Genomic DNA, 20,597 nt, shown 5'->3' on the forward strand with positions numbered 1-20,597 from the left:
ATCTCAGAATTATAATTTCAACTTCATCCTCATTTAATAGAACATTATCCACTTAAAAGAAACATTAATTCTCACTTTCTATTGTCATTTTCTCTGGTTCTTTCAGCTTGAGTTTTGCCCAGGGATTTTCTTCTTTTACTTCGAGGTCTTTAACTTCGTGTTGCACTTTGTGATTCTGTTCTTTTTGTTCTTTTTTCTTCTGTCTCATCTTATCCTGGGCAGATTTTGACATGGCAACTTTTATCTGCACAAGATTAGTCCACCCATTAGAAGATGTAATAATAATAATAAAAATCTTATTTTAATCTAAACTAACACAGGATAAATTTAAAAAACCTCGACCTTTAGATAACCAACTTAGCTTGGTATCAGCAGTGTTGCTAATTTGCGTCATTATTAATAGTCCGTTAGAGGAGAATGCAAATTCCATATGGACTATGCCAAGACAGTCAAGTTTATTTCATATGCATTTACAACTCAAAAAAGGTCAGCCCATTCCAGTCCTTTGTTAACATGCATGAAAAATCTGAAGTTGTCAATTTATTGAGGAATATGTAGCCCCCTTTTTATTTAATTATTGAGAAAAAAATAATGCTGAACTACAAAAACTTCTGGGTTAGGCTTAAAGTAACATTCTGCAATGCAACATTTACAAAAAAGAAATTATTCTCATTATAGTTTGCAAAAAAAAAGTTAAATAAGCTGTTCAGAACAATTTGCACAGACAAGCAGATGTTGACAAACGAGTTCCCACTATTAACACAGCTTTAGTCTTCAAAGTGTAACGGGGCTCCATGAGTGACATAAATAAAGGACGTGCGTTGCCGGCCACCTGAGCTATGAATTAACGCTTCCTAATCCAACTCTCCCATAGGTAAAGCTACACCCAGCTGTGTTCATAGCACTAAAACACGCAAGGGGAGGCGCTGACGTGGCCCTGTCTCACCCCTCCGTCGCTGGCAGCGTGCGGAGGAGCGGCGCTGCTCCGGCACACGGCGCCCGCTCTCGCCGCCTGCTCCGCTCCCTTCTCCTCGCGCGGCGCCGCCGGGCTGCACGGTAGGGCAGAGGAGCTCCCAAAAACACCTGAAAGGCAAATCACACCCTGTCCTCACCGGGATAACCACCTCTGGAAAAAGACATCTTTCCCCAGTTTAAAAACACAACAGGAGAGAATTGTGGTTTTGCAATACCTTTACCAACAACTGCTACTGAAGCTTCTGGCAGGACCCTTGGTGACATGAAATCTAGGCTGGTGATTTGCTGAAAACTAGAAGTTGATCCTGTAAAACCTTAAAAAAGAGAAGGAAAAAAAAAAAACACACTGATCATGCAAATCATATACTTAACTCTTTTGTGTTTTATTCTTCTATGCTGACATCTAAATTCTTTATCATATTTATAAATCATTGTTTTTTTCAAGTCACTGAAGTTTGCAAACACTGATATCCTCAGAACACAATAGTTACCATGCAATAAATATAATTTCTTCCATAATTGTAACAAGACCAAATATTTGTACGAGAAGGTAATATATGCTTCTTTTAAAGCTATTAATATTCACACTGAGATAAATAATATTTTTATCTTTTTTTCTCCATGGCATTTACTATCTCCTGACCTTTAATTTTTACTGACACTCTAATTTTAGTTAATACCAACCCTCCTGCATCTGATTAGAATAGACTAGAAGAGAAAAAAAAGAGCTAAACCCCTTGAAAGGTATTTTCTATAAAAGCTGGTCCGCCCTAAATGACAGGTCAGATGAACAGTAATGCAGCAGGCTCACAAACCTTTTGAGTGCTTAAAATTTCTTTGGTGTTCTGTGTTTTGACTTTTAAGAATAGTAGGCGACACTTCACTTTGCTTCTTGTCTTCAGAATCATCACACCCATTGCCACATCTCAAACGCTGCCCAACTATGCTGACATTTGAAGTCCCTTTATCGTGCAGCGTTAGTCCTGTAAGGGAAAAATAGCAGGTGTCTTTTACAAACACTTCTGCGTAATACAAGATTTTGAACTGTATTACATTGACCTTATCAGTAAAGCAAGCTGTCAGCTCTTCACAAGAGGCCTGGTGCTGGGCATTCTGGTTGATTAACTAGTTCAGTCAGCAAAATAATTGCGCTGCTCATTATTTTACACTGAAGGTCAACTTCCCACACAATGTATTTTCATGTAATGAATGCAAAATGGTCAACCACAAAATGGATTATTACGTATCTGCAGTCTTTGCTTTCCAGCCTAAGCTGTTGCTTGACATATTAGCTGACTTATTATAAGAAAAACGTAGTCTTAACTAAACTGAGGGGCCTTGGCAATAATCTCTGAAAAAAGAGCAATAATATCAGTATCCACCGTTGCTTTTTGAATGGGATAGCTTTGCAGATTACAGCCTCGTATAACACCCTCCAACGTTAAGACCACCAAGTTTTCTGAAAAAACACCCAGCTGCCAAGGCTCCAACAGGATGCTCCGGAGCAGGCGCTGGGAAGAGCAACCAGAGAGCTTTGTGGGCTCTGTATTCATAGAATGGAGCAGCACCACCCACCACCAGTTATCCACAAGGATATCAACTGCTTTCAACCTCTCCACCCTCTCCAGCCTTGTCCAGTGAATTTCCAAATGAAACGTTTTTGAATTTCGAAGGACACACACTCACAGGTGGCATTTGTATGAAAACATTTGATCATGACACAGAAGGAAAGAAACCCTTGAATTTCTTCTCACCTGCAGTGTCACAGTATAATCTCAGTTTGATCAAATAAAGTCTAGAAATTATCTTTTAGTGCTCAGGGTATAATATCTCAAAGACCAAGTAAGAACCAAGTCAAGTCAGATACTAGCCAAAGCAATCCCTCTGCTACATCTGCAAAACCAGTTATGCATTTACAAACGCAGTAAAATACCCGTGCTGGAGGTATGTTCTGTCACATTAGTCTCTCTGCTTCTTGCTGAAGATATTCTGGGGGGCTGTGATTTGTTGCCAAGTAGAGGAAAGGTGTCTGACCTGTCACAATACAAAATACACTTTTATAGGTACAATTCTACATGCTAGTCAAAGCCTACCTGAACAACACTTTCTAGCAGAGACACAGATATATTTCAGTTTCTCTTCCCCGCTATATTTTATAGACAAATATCCATATTCCTACAAATGTTTATATCCAACAGGAAAAAAAATCATTAGAAATTATTTCATTAGCAGTTCCACTACTAGGAATGTCATAATGGCAATCTTTAAGAGTAGATTTTAGAGCAGGAGTAAAATTAACACGCATTCAAAAAGCTAAGGAAACATTTATCTAGGGGACTAAGACTGCTGATTGCAATCTGGCAAACAGCAGTAACGGACAAGTGGTCCAAACTTCAGACCTTAAATTTTCAGAAATTAGCTGTGCTTTCAGCTCAGCTTCTAGTGGACCGATATTCACCAGAATAAGTTGCTTTATACCAGACAATATTGACATTTATTTTTTTTAATTATTTATTTGAATATTAAAGATGCTTTATCTTAATGTTCACATTAGTAACTGAAGAGAAACTTCACTGACACCAGTATCAAGTTCCTGTTATTCATGGTGCTGTATCAGTGGATAAAATCCATCTAAAAGTAGATACACAGAAGAAATCTGCAATTTTGTTGCCCACACTGCACCTATTTTGTGCGTAGACAATACCAATTTCCAGTACTGGAGAATGGGCATCGGCACTAACCTCTCTGATCCAGTATCTGTGAGTCCTGTAAAATATTAAGCGTGTGTGGCCACAGCGTAACTGCAACGGTATGTGCTACATTATGCAGCCTTATTCACATCTGTTCTGCTCAAAACCTTGCCTCAAATAACACCATCTGCAGAATTTTATAATCGTTATTTCTTGGGTATTCTTGCATTCTCATGTGTTATTTGAAAGGTTATTCTCAGAGCTACGATTCAGCAGGAATGCATACATGGAAGACAGAAATTACCCCTGAGACTCCACAGCTGTGAAAACCCTGTTTCTGAACCATTTGAGCCTCTCTCTGTCTCAACAATCTTCCTTTTGCACATCCCTTCTTTTCCTTCCTATTTTGGTAGTACAGCTGTATGGCAGTTTTAAAAGGATGCAGTTACTATATAAAAAAGCACAGAGTATTCTTAGAATCAGAGCTACAACAACTTCATCACAGGCTCCAAGAGCGGCGAGAAAATTGTGCGTTGCAGATTAAAAAGAATTTTGTAGAATTTTGCTATATCATAAAAAAGAAACAGTTCATTCTGCTCATAATCAACTGCATCATAACGCTGTGTAATCTGTATAATCAAAATGACTCATACCATCACAATTTCTTTCAGAAGAGTTCAGTGAAGGCATTTTTAGTTTAGTTGGTCAACAAAAAAATTGACACAGTTCGTGCTTTGCAATAAGAAAATTTGACCTTGGTTTCTTCTTATCCAAAAAAAAATCCCTCTTAAATGTCCAAGCTGTAACAAGTAAACCTTATCTCTCCTCTTAACTCATTCACCTTACTCATTTGTTTCAGCTATGGTTCACGTACTTCCTATGCCAGGCTAAAATCCTCATTAAGTATTTACTACCCCTGGCAGGCCTTCCAGGGTATGGAGTTACTATGGCTACACCCTGGGGCTCTTTCCAGCGGAGAGCTGCAGCAAACGAATAAAATATTTAAGCAGCTAGAGTATAGAGCAGTGTTTTCAGGCAGGAAAGTATCTGCCAAGTAAAAGCAGGTTTATAGAAAACAAAGCACGGATTTTGCCCCTTCAGCGCTCTGGTGCTGCACTCACATCACCCTCCTCCGCGGAGGCTCCTGGCTGCAGAGGCTGCTCTCGCTGCAGGAGCTGGCGCTCGGGGAGGACGCGCGGGAGCCCCCGGAGACACGGAGCCTGCGCGCGGAGTCGGGGCTCTCCAGGTCGGAAACGCTGCTGCTCAGCTGGGCCCTCTTCTTGGCCGCGCTGTTCCGCAGGGATCTCAGCGAACTCTGCATCTAGACAGGACCGAAAGCAAACGACGACATTGACTCACTGCACAGGAAAGGGGCTCTCCTGGGCAAAAGCAAGCGTGTTTCCAAACCTTCAGTTCAAACCCCGAGCTCAGCAGCTCCAGCTGGGCAGCACTGCTGAACACCCACATAGGTTATGCACATCTCACCAAGTTTCACTTCAGGAGAATCATCATCATCGTGCAAACAAATGCTAGTACTGCCCAGGGGCTGCATGCAGCCTCGTTTTGCAAGACGCGAGGACAGACTGCTTGCAACGAGCTGCTCTGTGCAAGGGGCTGCAATAACTGTTTGATGGCTGCAGCGCAACGGGGCGACATGCAGGACCTGGGCCTCTTGCAGTCTGGCCTGTGCAAAGCTGAAGACACGCACAAGGGAATCTGCAAAGTCACACATGCAGGAGCACGACTCCGGCCCTAAATCAGCAGGAAAGCTGCAGGAACTCCATGCCACTGCAGATGCTCTCCTCTCTGGCAGAATATATTTGATTGGGAAAAAAAAAAAAAAAAAAAAAAAGGAGCTACTGTTTAGTGACATGAAGGAGAGGATCTGAGGATGGGGGAGAGAAACACTGTTTTTTTCTTCCCCAATCTGTTTGGCACATCAGATTCCTTTGGTTAGTGACTATGGGGTGGCAGGAAAAGGTTGTGAAGCAGAGCCAGTAAGTCCTAATGCAACTGCTTCCGATCCACAGGGAATAACGATGGGATTGGAGAGCTGAGAGAAACAAGCACAGGCTGCCCAGGAGCAGCCTGGCAGATCACAGATACCCAGGCAAATGCAATGGCTTTCTGTGCTATATCTGTGTTAAACTGAAGAAGGTGAGAACTTATTTGTCTAGCTTCACTTCGGATTTTCTCATTTTACCCAGAAATGACTGAACTCTGAGACAGCTAAGACCCCCTGGAGTATCAAAGACAAATTTGAACAAATCTGGAAGACTAGGGAATCTGAATCAAACAAACTCTTCAGTAATAAAGTTATTCTGGGTCCTTTGCTATAACCAAACAAAGAATTACTATTTAAGTCCGACACTAAAGTTAAACTTTAAACAGAAACTGTATAAATGCCTGTAATTCCTGCCTTGGTACTACATGATGATTTCCACCCTCAGGAAAAGACGACCAATTCATGCCTGTCCGGAAAAGCCGCAGGAAGCGTGCTTCAACACGGAGGGCTGCTGCTTCAGTCAGCCTCCATCAGCCACTCTTGCCTATTGAAGACCTGCTGCACTGAGGACAGCCACAGAATTTAAGCGTGCAAATATTTATCCTGGCACGTAAAAAGAAGTAATAAGCACCAATCCCTGGAGCGTGCCAGCTCCCGCTGAAACCCACCTCCTCGGGGTCCACGTCGCTGTCGTCGAGGCCGAGCGCGGCGAGCTGGGCCGTGAGCGCGGCCGTCCCGGTCCCGCCGGCGCGGGCGATGGGCGGCACCGGCCTGCTGGTCCCGCGCCGCGCCAGCGCCGGGCGCAGCGGCAGCGCCGGCGGCTCCTCCGGCCCTGCGGGGACAAGGCTGGCGTCAGGGAGCGCGGCATGGCGCGGCACAGCGCGGCACGGCACGGCGCAGCGCGGCATGGCACGGCACGGCGCAGCACGGCCAGCGCGCGCCGCGCTCCCACCCGCTCCCGGCCAGCGGGTCCTGGCTGCGTGCGCTGCTATACACACACGGCAAGAACACGGTGGGAGCAAATTCAACGCAAGCAGTGAGAACACACAAAGAACCATGCCGGGCTGCGCCACGGCCTGTCCCTCACCAGGTAACACGGGGATTTTTACACCACGCGGCACTTGGAAGGCTTGCAGCATTGCTCCTCCAACATCTACTTTCCAAATGCACCAAAAAGTACCCCAAGTACTCACTCGTGCACACTTTCCAACATTTAATTTTACAAAGTAATTGAAATAGTACCAGATATGCCTTCTCACATGGCCTTTTCTATAACTTCCTGACTCTACATACATAAATAAAATATATATTAGTCTATTTCATGCACATGCACACCAAAGCATACTTAATACCTTTAGAAAGTACCGAAATTTATCTTTCTTAATCCAGAAAAAAAGAACTGCACCCTAGCAAACTCTGCTGTAAGCCGTGCAACAACAATAAAGTTATTCTGAAGAGATGAAAGAAGAAAAATGAAAGTTATATGGAAAATACACAGAACACCAGAGGGTGACTGAACACACATCTGCAGGGTAAGGTGAAATAGCTTCCAAAGAACCAATTTAGAGAATTTCTACAAATACACAAATCCTTGTTTCAACAAAGATTAAACATAAAACTGATTTATTTGAATATATGCAAAACTTCTTGTGGAAAGTCTTGCTTTGCTCAAACCACCTATGCGTTAGATTCATAATGAAGTTATTTTTAACCTCAAGTAAGATTTCATTTAATAAGCATTTGAACCTATTTCAATAAGTGCAGATGAGGTTTTCAAAGACAGAGGAAATCAGATCATGAACAGTAGTTGTCAGTGTAAACTGAGATGAAATTAGCATAGATTCCACTCATTAGAGGTGTAGCTGCTTTAAGTCAGATTTTAAAGTGCTATTCTGAGAGTTAGTAATTTGGTACATAATTTTCCAACTGCAAATAAAAAGGGGAAAAGGCAAAATGCAATGAGTACAATTTCTACACATACATGGATCCAAGTACCGGAGCTAACAGGTCTTTTTTATTGTCTGTCTTTTAAAGTGCTAGATTTTGGGGGTTGGTTTTATTTTAGTGTCATGGTGCCCTCCTCGCTGACACTTCAGCAGTGAGAACACGGTACCATTTCATGCTTCACCCCAGCTAGTTCAGAGAGGGGCCGACCCACGGCAGCGCGCAAAGGGCCGGAGGTGCCATCGGCGGCACGAGCAGCGCAGCGCGGGCACCGCCGCGCTCCCCGCGCCCGCGGCGCGGCCTGCAGCGCTCCTACCTGCGCCGTCCGCCGCGTCCTGCGCCAGCAGCCTCCTCCGCGGGCCGGGCCTCGGCAGCCCCTCGAAGCTCCTGAGCGGCCACGAGCTGGAGAAGCCCCGGGCCGGCTCCGGCGGCGACGGGCGCGGGGGCAGCGCCAGGGCGGCCCGGCCCGCGCTGCAGCCGCGCGAGCGCCGCGCGTCGGCCGAGCCTCGCGGCGCCCGGCCGCACACGGGCAGGCTGGCACCACCTGGGCACGGAGGAGAGAGGGCAGTCAGGGCAACGAGCCTGCGGACACCTCGTGCAACGGGAGCGCACACGAACGAAGGAACGAGAAGGCACACGCAGGAAACGCAGCACCCTCCACAACTGAAAATGAAGGTTAGCACTTCGCCAAGCAACAAACTAACTGAAATCAGTAGATACAAAGCCATTTTTCAAACTGCACTGTCTATCAAAATATAATTCACTTTTTCTGCACCTGAGGACATGAGTTTGAGCCTAAGGCAGGCTTAGCCTAGGTAAGGCAGTGATGCTTTAAGGATTGTATTTAAAAAAGACAGAGGTGCCAGAACACAGCTCTGTTGCTTGCTGCTCTGTACTTCAAGTCTCTATAGCAGAAGATTCACAAACACAATTTTCAAAACTCAGCGACACACAAGTGCAAATAAACAAGCACAAATGCTATAGACACTACTTTCTTTTAAAATCTAAAAGTACAAACAGTTATTTTTCCCTCCAAAAACAGTAGATTAAAAAGGAAATAAACGTGTTAATTTTTAAAATTGTTTTCCAGGAAAAGCAGATGTTGAACTCCAGACCCGAACTGTTTCCCACACACATCCAGACTTTCAACCGCACAAGCTTTAGCAACGAGCCCGGCAGCTCCCGGGAGGAGCATTTCGAGCCGGCCTGTCGCAGCGATCGGATGGACACACAAGCCCCGACGGATCCCTCGTGCCGTAAGCGCCCGCGGGACGCGCGGACGGACGCGGACGGCCTCCCGCCCGGTGCCGCGTCCCCGCACGCCCGCCTGGGCCACGAGCAGGGCACAGAGCAAGGCATGGAAACCCCTTCCCAAGGGGCAGCCCCAAGGCCTCGTGCTGCTGCCTCTCCCCAGGGCGCAGCGCCCTGGAGCTCCCCAGGACCGTCCTGGAAGGCAGCGGAGCCCCCGGGGCGGCCCTACAGGACAAGGCTCCAGCCACGGGAAGGGCTGGCGCAAAACCGGCCTGCAGAGAACAAACCAGCAGCTCCCAAGGACCTGCGGGACTCGGAGCACTGAGGGGACAGGACGCGAGATGGATGGGGAGGCTGCGGAGGCAAAAGGCCAGCGGGGAGCCTCCCCTTGCTTGCCACGGCTGCTAGCAGCCCCCGGCTCGGGAGGGAAGGCCCCAGACGAGCATCTTCCCAGGTCTCAGCACTGCCACTGGTGGCGGCAGCTTCGCGCGCAGATTGGGCATCGCTACGTCTCTCCTGCCGGGCTCTGCTCTGCACGAACACCAGGCATCGCTGTGATTTACAAGCAGGGAGGCTCCTACACGGTACCTCCTGCTTCATCCCCCGCATCCGGAGGGTTAAATCCCACCCGCTCAAGTCCTAGCCTCCCTTTGGAAATGAGTTGCAAACGCTGCCCAAAACAGCTCACACCTGCCCTGCTGCTGGGCGTGCTGCACCCAGCTGCTTTCTGCTATTGACGGAACCCTAAAAAAACAGTTTTTTCAAGAAAAGTTGAGGTTCTGTTACCCTGACGCAGCCAGATGCCAAACAAAGGTGTGGGCTGCAAATTAAATAACCAAAGGTGAAAAACAGCAGTGAGGCACAACCACCTCTGCACAGGCAGGACACAGCATTTTAGCAATGGTTTAAATAATCCAACACAGAAATGTACCACGTACCTTTCTCTTGCTGACCATTATTTAATCCTAAAAATTGTAACTCGGAGTCCACGCTACCACTCTTCCCATTTATCTGTGTGTAGCCAAGTTGCCCACATTTCCCTGAAATATGTGGCTGATGAGAGCCCACAGCACCTTTCAAAAGGAAAACACAAATAACAATAGATAAATACTTAACAGATGGCATAAAACTCAAAACACAGAGTATATTTAATAGTGATTTAAGACTTCTTTTCTAACTTGCCACATAAAACCTAAGCAGTCTGCACATTTTTAATGCTTCCTTCAAGAGTTCCTAAGCAACCCCAGAACACTGTGCACAGGTCCCAGCCCGGCTGGTCGTTCGGCCAGGGCATCGCTCCAACTCCCAGAGGTGGAGGGGGCCAAAGGAAGAAAAAAAAGAAAAAACCCTCCTTTCAATATATGACAATAAAGGCAAGACATCACCTCAAAATCCCCCACAACAGTAAGTTTCTTTAGGATGAGGTCACTTCCAGCATAATAGTAAGTAAACTTTGCATTCCGCACATGTCAGTGCTCCCCGAACCGGCAAGAGGGTGCAGCACCCTGCCAAGCACGGAGCATAAATCAAGTCTGGTCTTGCCCGTTTTTTTCACATGCCTTTTTGCCATTAAGATACAAATCACTGAGTCTACACTGGTACCACAAATTAACTATACTACTAAACCTACAGTCTCTTACAGAACTGGTTTTGAAAAACCCAAAGCAATCTTCAGAGCTTGCCCCTCGGAGAGCTTTCTACCCTAACAGGTTGTATAAAGCAAGAAGAAAATGCTCAAACCAAGAATACCTACGCACTTACCTGCTCTCTGAAGAGCTGACAACACAAATAGCACTTTCTCTGCAGCTGTTTTCCTAAGCAGCTGAACAGGCAGGCTGCACAGTGCTCCCTGCAAACACGCTCCTTTACAGGTCACTCAGATCCTTCTAAGCTAATGAGCATCCGCGTGGGGAAAGCAGCACTGGCAGACGGTGCTTTAAGTTTTTGGATGGTTATACGCTTCTCCAAAGGTAAGAACAAGCTATTACAGCTTGCTTCAGGGGAGACCAAGACCTGGGCCTATCACTCAATTACTCATAGCAAATGAAAATAAATATTAAAACAAATAATCAACAAATGACAGATCGTGTCCATTAGCTACAAAATTACGTTGATGTTTCTTCTAAATCTATTTCATAAATGACACATACTGCCTGTTTAGTCAAACACTTATCCCTGTTGGTACTCACCAGGGCAAACAGAAGAATGTTCCGAGCTCAGATCTACCCGGTTCTGAAATAAATTCCTTGATGGCCTTTTTCTACTAAAAAACAACTCGTCGCTGACTGGCATTCCTTGAGAGGGTCTTAGCTTGGGAGACTGAAGGAAGTCACCGGGTGGAGAGAGCTTTCAAGAAAAAGGAAAACAAAGAAACATTAAACTGTGTGAACACAATGCCCAACCCTTTCCTTTACAACCCCCAAATTACAGAAGCAAATTACGGACATGTAGACCCCAGCGCTGCCCAGAGCTGTCTCGGACAAAACAACCCAGTAGCTAGAGCGGCAGCTATGAAACAAGTCTTTCTTCTACTAATTCTTAAACATACTGTAGGGCATCAGAATTAATATTACAAGTGGTGGATCCGGCAGAAGGATTGAGATCTGCTTCCCCAAGCACGCGGGTTACAGTTTACAAAAGAAACAAACATACCTCCAAAATAGGAGCTTCAGGGGCTACTCAGTAACAATGACATAAAGAGTGAGAAATAAAAAATATGTTTCTAATTCTGTTTCCAACATGAAACTGTTTCATCTAACATTTTATGACAAGGCATGAAGCCCCTCACTGCCCTGAAACCAACACAAGTAGCTGCAGCAGGGACGGGGGAGCAGCTCAAAAACTCAGAGCTCTCACCGATTTTTTTTTTTAACTTCATAATTCAGCACTGATCCCCATACAAATTACTAAGATTTCCTTTGCTAGTAAAGCATAGTTAATTTTTAAATATAAAATATTTTGACAGACATTTCCTTTTCATAGATATCCAATATTTTAAGTAGGTTAAGGATTAAAAAACATTAGTTTTTAGTTCCCATTCAAACATATGTTAACACTAATCACATTCCATCCCCCCTCTTTCCTAAAAAAGAAAACCCGGAATTGTACCATTCCTCATTAAAAAAAAAAAAAAAAAAAAAAAAAAAAGTTATATTTTGAAAAAGTAAGTTAAGCTACATTTCAATAGCCAGCAGCTACTTAAGTTATGAAAAAGCAAGCTGCACATTTAGTCCAAAAGCTGTATTTGGTAAGACTAGTCCTTTGGAATGAGAATCCATTAGAGTTAAGGAAAAACTCTGCAAAATGTAAATACCTAGCAAAATACAGACCACGCTCCAAATAAAGGCTGCTTGCTTTCCGATTAAATATTGCAATCAACAATTTAGGTCACTTCAAGGCTGTAGTAATCAACTCTGTTCTCTCTTTTCATAGGGACGGCTCTACACAGAGGCAAAAGCGTAAGCCCAAACAGAACTGCAAATACTGCATTATGCCAGGGCTAAAAAACTTCCTTTACTTGGTATTCCAGTTGTGGGAGTGGAGGATTCTGTGATTTCTGGCCTAAAACATACACGGTGCAGCTACTTATTAAAAAATATGTATTTTAGGGCCACTGAAGATTTCAGTGCACCCCAAAGATGGGGTCTGAAACGGGAACTCGGCAGAAATTCCTGCAAGCCCAACGGCGCAGGCTATTCCATAGAGGCCGTGCATTTACCAGGCACACACGGTGCTGCCAAAGCAGAAACGCAAACCTCAAGTTGCCAGATTTTTCAGTGAAGCTGGTGACCGAATCTCCAAGGTTTTCATTTCATGTAACTGGACTTTGTGTCCCTGCCCAGCAGGGTCACAGAGCAGCCCTCGCGCCAGGCCCCTCACTGCCCCGGCACCGCAGCGGCTGCCCCGGCGGAGCAGGGAGGGGGCTGGCACGGTGCAAACACGCCAGGCACGGTGCAAACACGCCAGGCACGGTGCAAACACGCCAGGCACGGTGCAAGCACGCCAGGCACGGTGCAAGCACGCCAGGCACGGTGCAAGCACGCCAGGCACGGTGCAAACGCCACGGTGCTGCCCCAAAACACTCTGAGTCCCTGGGAAACTGCGACTCCTCTCCCAAAGACTCACACAGGCAATGAGAGGACAGGTCCTGCCACACGCACAGGGCAGCCTCCACCGACTCGCAATCCTCGTTATCCACCGGGGGAAACAAGACTGCTTTTCCAAAGCATTTCAGACACGCTTTGGTCTTGATGAAACCCAGCTATTAAACAAGCTGTGCGGTGGATTCTCGACGGGCCGGTGGCAGAAGGCCTCGCGCAGCCCCAGCCAAGGAAGGCTCATGGAGGCGCACGCGGCGCGCACGCCGCTGACGCACCCGCTCGCGCCCCCCGGAGCGCGGCGCTCGGACGGGCTGCGCGGCGGCACCCCTGCGCGCCAGGGCTGAACTGCAATACTAACAGAACAAGCACTGCTCGGGTGTTTTTGTAAAGTGCTTCTGTACCCGAAACTGCCAACTGTTGTTATCGAACTCGGGGTTTTTTTGATAGTTAACCCAAAGAATGTGACACGTTTGCTTAGAGTGAGTTAACCTCAATAACTCAAAGCAAGCACCTAAAGGACCAGTAGGATTGTATCAAGTCTTAAAAAAGTAAAATAAATATTTATTTGGGGGTAGGATCCGGTTCCATTCAGACTGGAATTGTTTACATCTTCCAAGGCTTAAACCAAGGAATCGGAGGAGCCCCCATGCACCAGTGGCTCTAGGAAGCGAAGAGCGAATTCAAACAACGTTAAACGTTTAATTTGCAGATGGCGACACGGCGCCGAGCGCGGCCCTGCCGGCTGCGGCTGCACGGGGAGCAGTGCCACGGGGAGCTGCGCTCGCCCCGCGGAACTCGCGTTCTGCTTTCCAAACGAGGAGTGGAAAGCGGAGGTGCTGCGAACGGCGACTCCGTTCTGCTACGCAAAGCTGTGAACCGTGAAACCTGCCAGCTTTAGCAAAGAGGAGCCGCTGGGCGTTCCAGGGCCCCGCGAGCGCCCGCTCCGGAGGGACCCCGGCCCAGCGCTCCGGCCACGCGGAGGGGAGCCCTGCGCCTGCATCCGCAGCGCAAGCGCCACCCTCGGAGCAGGGTGTCTCCTCCGCACAGCCGCGCGCGGCGCTACAGCCGCCCGACACGTACCGGTGGGCGCTCGCGGTGCCGTGTCGCGCACCGGGTCGCGCACTCCTCGCGGGCGCAGGCAGCCAGCGGAGCTGCTGCCTCCACGCCTGCAGGTGGATGCGGCATCAAACCCGTCTCCAAGCATGTCAGCAGCGACAGGAGCGTTTCATCCAGCTGCCAATTTATCAGCACGGACAGGAGCTGCACTTGGACAAACAACCCCAGTGTGCTTTATCTACGCTACATTTTAGTACATATTAACTCATGCACGTTTAACCTCACATCTTATCACATCAGCAGCGTCTAGACGTGGCCTTGGACAATTACAGTATAGCAGGCTCCTAAAAATGTGAATAAAAATTGTTTTTAAACATTAACCTAATTTCATGCATCCTTTCAGCCGCAGAATGACTCCGAGAGTTAATTTTTAAACAAAATCATCTCAAAGGAATGTCTGAATTAATTATTAGTTTTTACATTTCCACGAGCAAGTGAGCTCCTCAAACCCGCAGCAGGACACGCGCAGGCAGCCACGCGACGTCCCGGGGCTGGCCAGGTGGACACCTCCACGTGGACAGTGACCCGGGTGTGCAGCAGCACAGCAGCCTCTCCAGCCAACAAGGACAGTCTGCAGGTACTGCCCGAGCTGGGGCAAGGAGAGCGTCTCGAGCACAAACGCACCCGTGCTCATCGCAGACCACTCTACAGCACAGGGCAACTTCTTTGTACTCACGTAACAAAACAAGAACAAAACCCACAGATACTGAACCAAAAATCAGAGACAGTCCCCAGCTTACGGGGCTTTAAATCTATGCTGAGACACGCAACAGCAGAATCACATGAATGCCGAGGATGTGAAGGTGCAGTAACAAAGCTGTCAGCCTAGAGCAATCCCGTAGCTGCTTCAATACTCCCGTTGCTTAAACTTCCATTTTGGTAAATGGAGATGGAGCCAGTGACACCCACGACCCAACGCAGTCCCGTGAGCGATCCATCTCACCCCAGCGAGGCGCCTGGTCAGCAGAAAAGCCCTCGGTGCTCTGCTGAGTGCCAAAGGGGGCGGGAAGCCGCCCGCCCCGGGGGCGCCGGGAGCAGGGCCGCATTCCGCGCGCCCCGCGCGTCTCCACGGCCGCTGCTGGAGGCCCCGCGCGCTGCGGAGGCTGCGCGGGCACCGGCGCAGAGCGGCGGCTCCCCAAGCCAGGCTGAGCTCCCCTGCGCTAGGGAGCCCTGGGGGAGCTTCGCGGGGGGCAGCTGCTAACCCAGGGACACAAAACGCAGTAAAACCTGGTGCCAAGCGTTGTTCTTGCAGCACTTGTTTGTAGGCAAGCACAAGGATATGTGGAGAGAAGCTGTACCCCAATACAAAACGAGTCCTGGCTTACAGGAGGTTTCTGGCTACACAAGCAAGCCTGCAAAAGCAGCTTTCACATTTTTCCCTCTGGTAGAGCACAGTTGATGTCTTCAAATTCTGACACCTCAGAGTTATTGATCTGCTTTCTACCAACTTAAATATGAAAGAAAACAACATAAAATAGAACTGAGGCAAGGAGAACAAAGTCAGAAAGTAGAGGAGAAAGGCAGGAGCTGGCAGTGTCACCAGGAGGCACAGGGTGCCTTAGAAAACAGTCATTAAAAGCCAAAAATTGTTCTTATTACAACGGAGTAAACATACTATATGATAATCAGTATTTTCTCTCTGAAAAGCCTCTTCATGGCAGCCTCTGTACCCTACATAGCAGAAGGGAAAGCCAAGGCAGACTGGTTAACTTCAGTTTGGACCCCTGAAGAGCAGGAAAGGAAAATAAATGCAGGAAAGTTCCCTAGACTGATATCCACACAGAGCTCACGCTGGAAACGCTGTTCCCCAACACAGGCTGAAACAGGTTCTGCTCCGATTCTGCAGAAATAGACAGTGCGAACACAAGTTCTGTATCCGTGCATAAGGAGGAACAAACACAGACAGTCAGCACAACACAGAAGGATGTAAGAAAAAATCACCACGACAGGAAAGCCCTAATGTGGGTATCTGCATGATGTTATGCAACTGGAAAGGGAGTCGCTGCCACACGCGGGCACGGACAGCACGGAGAGGAAGGGACAAGCCCGTGGTCAGGAGGGCGAAGGAGCCAATCTGGAGGTTTATGCTGGCTTCCACCCCAACGTTGTGAGACGGGGCTGAGACCCAAGAGCTTTACGCTACGTGTGTGCACCGAGAAGTTTTCACCGCACCAGTGTGGAGGATGTTACTTACTAAACAGCGACTCGTCACCACTGAATTGAAGCCACGAGGCTGCTCCTCCAGGCCACGTTTAAGTTCATGCCATTGCTAAATACACTGCACGCACACAACGGCACAGAACGGATAACTACAAACCACTCGCTCCTTTCTGCCCCTCAGTCCAGCCGAGGAGACCTCGGGCACCCCGCCAGGCTACAGGAGCAAATGTAGCTGCATGTGCAGGAGGGCCCCAGACACCTGAACCATGGGCAGCCGCTGGGAGCTCGAGAGGGGTTTCTCTCCGGAGGAACCCTCCAGCGCTCCGAGAGGGCGCGAGGGGCTCTCGGAGCACGGGCTGCCTGCCCCGGGCAGCCCCTAAAGGACCAGCCGCTCTCTGGCTGCCTCTCCCGCGGGGCCAGGGCTGGCGCGGTCGCTTCTCCCCGAGGGGCCAGCGCCGACACGGTCACAGCACAGCAGAGCGCAGCCCCGTCCATGCAGCGAGCACCGGCAGCGCTGCCGCTCGTGCGGGCTCACAGCGAGGCGCTGTGCAGGACGAACGGGGAGAGGCTCCTTGTGCGCCCACCATCCGGACCTAGCCGGAACCAAAACGGTGCCAGGCCTCCGAGTCCGGCGAAAAAGGAGACGCTGGGGAGCCTGGACGAAGACATCGCACACGGCAGCTAAGGACGGCAGGCGCACGCGTGCACGAATGCTTCCAAGGCCTTCCTGGACAGAACTGCTCATTAACATTCCCTTATTAAGGGACCTCATTAAAATGCAGCCTCTCTAAGCAAGAACGCACAGTGCTGCTGACGAGCAAGTTACTAAGTGGCCAAGTACTAAACTCGGAGTAAGTAAATAATTGGAGTGCGGAAATCAGCTCTGAACAGATTCTCATTTTCCAGCAAGAGCCGCTTGCTTAAATTCCGTTACTAGAGAGCAAGTTCTGCCGAGCTGCACCACCTGTCCTGTTAAAATCGCTCCCGTCCCCGGGAGGTGTTAAACGCTTGGCTCTCCAAGCACACGCGAGGGAGCACAACCGCGGCCATGGTCAGAAGGACCTGAATCACTTCTCCAAAGTCTCCTCTGCTCACGGGTGCTGGTGTGGCCGGTCAGCAGCACCATCTAAACCGGGCTCAGGCAGAAGCGCTCCCTGTGCCCACGCGGCCTCGCTCCCAGTGAAACGGGGCTGGGTCACGAGCGCAGCCAACAACGCATGGGCTCCATCCCGGGGCAGCGCGCGGCCAAGGAGCGCGACCCGCACCGCCTGCAAGGAGGCCGCCTGTGTGTCCCTTGGAACAGCGTCTGTACCCGGGAAAGCCAAAACTCCCGCTTAATTCCTTGCTGCCTGCCAGGTACTCTCAAACACAAACACACAAACATAACCCCTAAGTAGTACACCCCCAGGCTTCTGCTAGCTGCTGTCTGATACAGGTCACTACGGTTGGACACAAGAAGTGCCTTGCAGAGCCCATCGACATTCAGAAACAATGTTCTCTTTGCCAGTGATGAGTTTTCAGGTTTCTCTGAGCATTAGATCTGCCAAAAGGAGCTCTTGAACGAGATGTCCCAGAGCACGCACTTGCACAGATCCTTGCACGGAGAATACCGGCAGTGTTAGCCATAGGTCAAAACACCCATGTGAACCCAAAACGCCTTCCCCACCGGCCTTGGTGGGACCCTGGGTGCGTTAAACCGCGGTGCCGCACGTGTCCCTACCTGCTCCATGCAGCCCGCGCTGCCCTCCTGGGCCCCGGCGCTCCTGCTCTCCCAGGGCAGCTTGTTCCTTCCCTTGCCCGCGCTGAGCACCCTGCGGGGGCCCCGCGCCGTGCGGGCGTCGCGGGGCTGGGGGCCGCCGTGCGCGTGGGCGCTGCGGGACCTGCGGCCGCCCAGCAGCCAGTCGGTGTCGGCGCCGCGGGGCAGCGGCACCGCGTACTCCACGAGGCCGTGCTCGGTGAGACGCGGCAGCGCCCCGCGGGCCAGGCGGGCCTGCACGGCGCGCACGACGCCCGCGCCGCCGTCCTGCAGCTCCACGGCGTCCACGGCCGCCAGCAGCGCGCGGGCGCCGCCGGGGCCCATGCGCCACGCGAGCAGCGCGAAGGCCTCGAGGGCCGCGTGCCGCACGCGCCGCTTGCCGTCGGCCAGCGCGGGCGCCAGGGCGAGCGCCAGCTGCGGCAGGTCGGGCTGCGGGTGCGCGGGCGCGGCGAGCAGCGCGGCCATGCACGCGTTGAGCGCGTCCTCGCGCACGCGGGCGCTGCGGTGCCGCAGCGGCGGCAGCAGCGCGGGCAGCACGCGCCGCGGCCCCGCCGCCTCGAGCAGCGCGCGCAGCAGCCGCCCGCGCTCCCGCCGCACGGCCGCCTTGGGGTCGCCCAGCGCCTTGGCGGCGGCCGAGGCCAGCGGCGCCGCGAAGGCCTCGGCGCGGCGGCCCAGGCGCTGCGCCAGCAGCCGCGTGGCCTCCAGCGCGCTCAGCGCCACCTCGAAGTTGCGGTCGTCGAGCAGCGCGTGCAGGAGGCCGAGCAGCGCGAGCAGCGCGGCGGGCGGCGCGGCGGCCACGGCGGCGGCGCCCAGCGCGGCCCGCAGCTCCCGCGCCGCCTGCGCGCGGCCGCGGTAGTCGTGCGGGTCGAGCAGGCGCGCGCGCAGCTCCGCGGGCACCAGCTCCCCCTCGGCGGCGGCGGGGGACAGCGGCCGCTCGTCCCCGGGGCTCGCGGCGCGGGGCGGATCCGGACCCTCCTCCTCCTCCGTCGCCTCCTCCCCGCTGCTGTCCTCGCGCGGCGCCGCGGCAGCGGGCGGGGGGCAGCACGGCGCGCGGCGCCCCCCCCCGCCTTGCCGGGCCCGCCCGCCCCGCCGCGCGCCCCCCTCCCCGCGCTCAGCCCCCGCCGCCGCCGGCGGCTCCATGGCGGGCGCGGGGCGGCCCGCGCCGCCGCCGCCCCCCCGCCCCGCCGCGCCGCGCGCGCGCGCCCCGCCGCATCGCCGTCGCCAGGGAGCGGCGCGCGCTGCGCCTGCGCGGCTCCGCCCACCGCGCCGGGCCGGGGCGGGGCCTGCGCGGCACCACCCCCTTGTGCCCCGCCCCCTCCCCCCCCGCTCCGCGCGCGGTGGCACGGCCCGCGCGGGGCACGCTGGGAGCGCGAGCTCCGCGCCGCCGCCCGCCGGAAGTGACGCGGGCGCTGCCGGGGAGCGCAGCAGCGAGGAGCGGCCGAGGCGCCCGCGCGGGGCCGCGCAGGTGAGCGGGGGGCGGGGCCCGGGGCCCGGGCCGCGCGCGGAGGGGCCGCCGGGGCCGCGCTCCGGGACGGGGGCGCGCGCGGAGGGGCCGCCGGGGCCGCGCTCCGGGTCGGGGCCGCGCGCGGAGGGGCCGCCGGGGCCGCGTTCCGGGTCGGGACCGCGCGCGGAGGGGCCGCCGGGGCTCCTCGGCGCTCCCAGGCAGCGGCCCCGGGGAGCTTCCCCTCGGCGCGGCCGGGTTCCTTCCCCGCCGCAGGGCTGTGCGCGGAGAGCGGCGCTGTCCCCGGGAGGACGTGTTCTTCGTGCAGCTCCACGTCCGCGCGTCCTTGTGAGCGCCGCTGGGTTCTGCGGCCGGGTGTCGGCGGCGGGTTGTGTTCCTCCGGTTAAAGCACTCGCCGAGCAGGACAGTTGCAGATTGGGTGTCAGTTCAGGAGCTGTAAAAATGATGAAATTTTTAAGGGTAAAATAAAGGAAGTGATGTTTTGAAGTCTGTGTAATTATTTAGCAAAATAAAATTTAATCATCTTTTTAACTGCAAAAACAAACGGTTTGGGGGCTGTGATGCTCTTTGCAGAACAGCCGTTACGGCCCTTCGTGGCACCCTTAGTGCCGAGGAAGGGGCGCTGAGCCTGGAGCACCGTCGTGCCCGCGGGCATCACCGCGCAGCCCCGGCGTGGGGACCCGCCGGGAGGGCCTTCTGAGGCCTCAGAAACCTGGGGACCCGCCGGGAGGGCCTTCTGAGGCCTCAGAAACCTCCTCGCCTCCTAAAGCAGTGCAATTGATGCAGAGATCCTGCGGGAAGAGGAGGACACGTCGCGTCCTTCCAGAGAGCTTCGCTCTGAGCAGGGCCAGGCTCCCCCTCCCTGGCCAGGCACAGAGGTGCTGCTTTCCTCTCTGCCTGGCGTTTCATTGGAGAGAATTATAAGGGCAGTTCAGTGATGCAGAGCTCTGAGCAGGTTTTTGCAGACGTTGCACATCACACTGACGAGGGCCTCTGTAGTTAGCAGCACAAATTAGTTTAAGAACTTTTAGAAGTTTGTTTCAGTTAAACCAGACCTTTATTTTTATTCCAGTTGCTGTGCAATTCTCTTAAATATCTGATGCAGACTCCTGCCAGGTAGTCTAGACTCCAGATAACA

General features: G+C 51.8%; 1 protein-coding gene across 1 annotated transcript in view; it reads right to left on the bottom strand.

Annotated features, from left to right (window-relative positions):
- TOGARAM1 (TOG array regulator of axonemal microtubules 1) overlaps positions 1-20,114 on the bottom strand; it is a 32,263-nt gene extending 12,149 nt beyond the window's left edge. The window contains exons 1-12 of the mRNA XM_088533795.1: positions 20,045-20,114; positions 17,962-19,064; positions 11,055-11,211; positions 9,765-9,938; positions 7,931-8,158; positions 6,339-6,502; positions 4,787-4,986; positions 2,909-3,009; positions 1,791-1,958; positions 1,191-1,289; positions 947-1,083; positions 76-244 (exon numbers count right to left, since the gene is read on the bottom strand). Coding sequence (XP_088389921.1) covers positions 76-244; positions 947-1,083; positions 1,191-1,289; positions 1,791-1,958; positions 2,909-3,009; positions 4,787-4,986; positions 6,339-6,502; positions 7,931-8,158; positions 9,765-9,938; positions 11,055-11,211; positions 17,962-19,064; positions 20,045-20,114 — 2,770 coding nt within the window. The remainder of the gene's footprint in view (positions 1-75; positions 245-946; positions 1,084-1,190; positions 1,290-1,790; positions 1,959-2,908; positions 3,010-4,786; positions 4,987-6,338; positions 6,503-7,930; positions 8,159-9,764; positions 9,939-11,054; positions 11,212-17,961; positions 19,065-20,044) is intronic.
- Between the last annotated feature and the right edge of the window lie 483 nt (positions 20,115-20,597).

The sequence above is a fragment of the Tinamus guttatus genome, unplaced genomic scaffold (genome assembly GCF_059628265.1).
Source record: "Tinamus guttatus ecotype Peru unplaced genomic scaffold, ASM5962826v1 Tinamus_guttatus_pri_ptg000522l, whole genome shotgun sequence".
NCBI classification, from domain to species: domain Eukaryota; kingdom Metazoa; phylum Chordata; class Aves; order Tinamiformes; family Tinamidae; genus Tinamus; species Tinamus guttatus.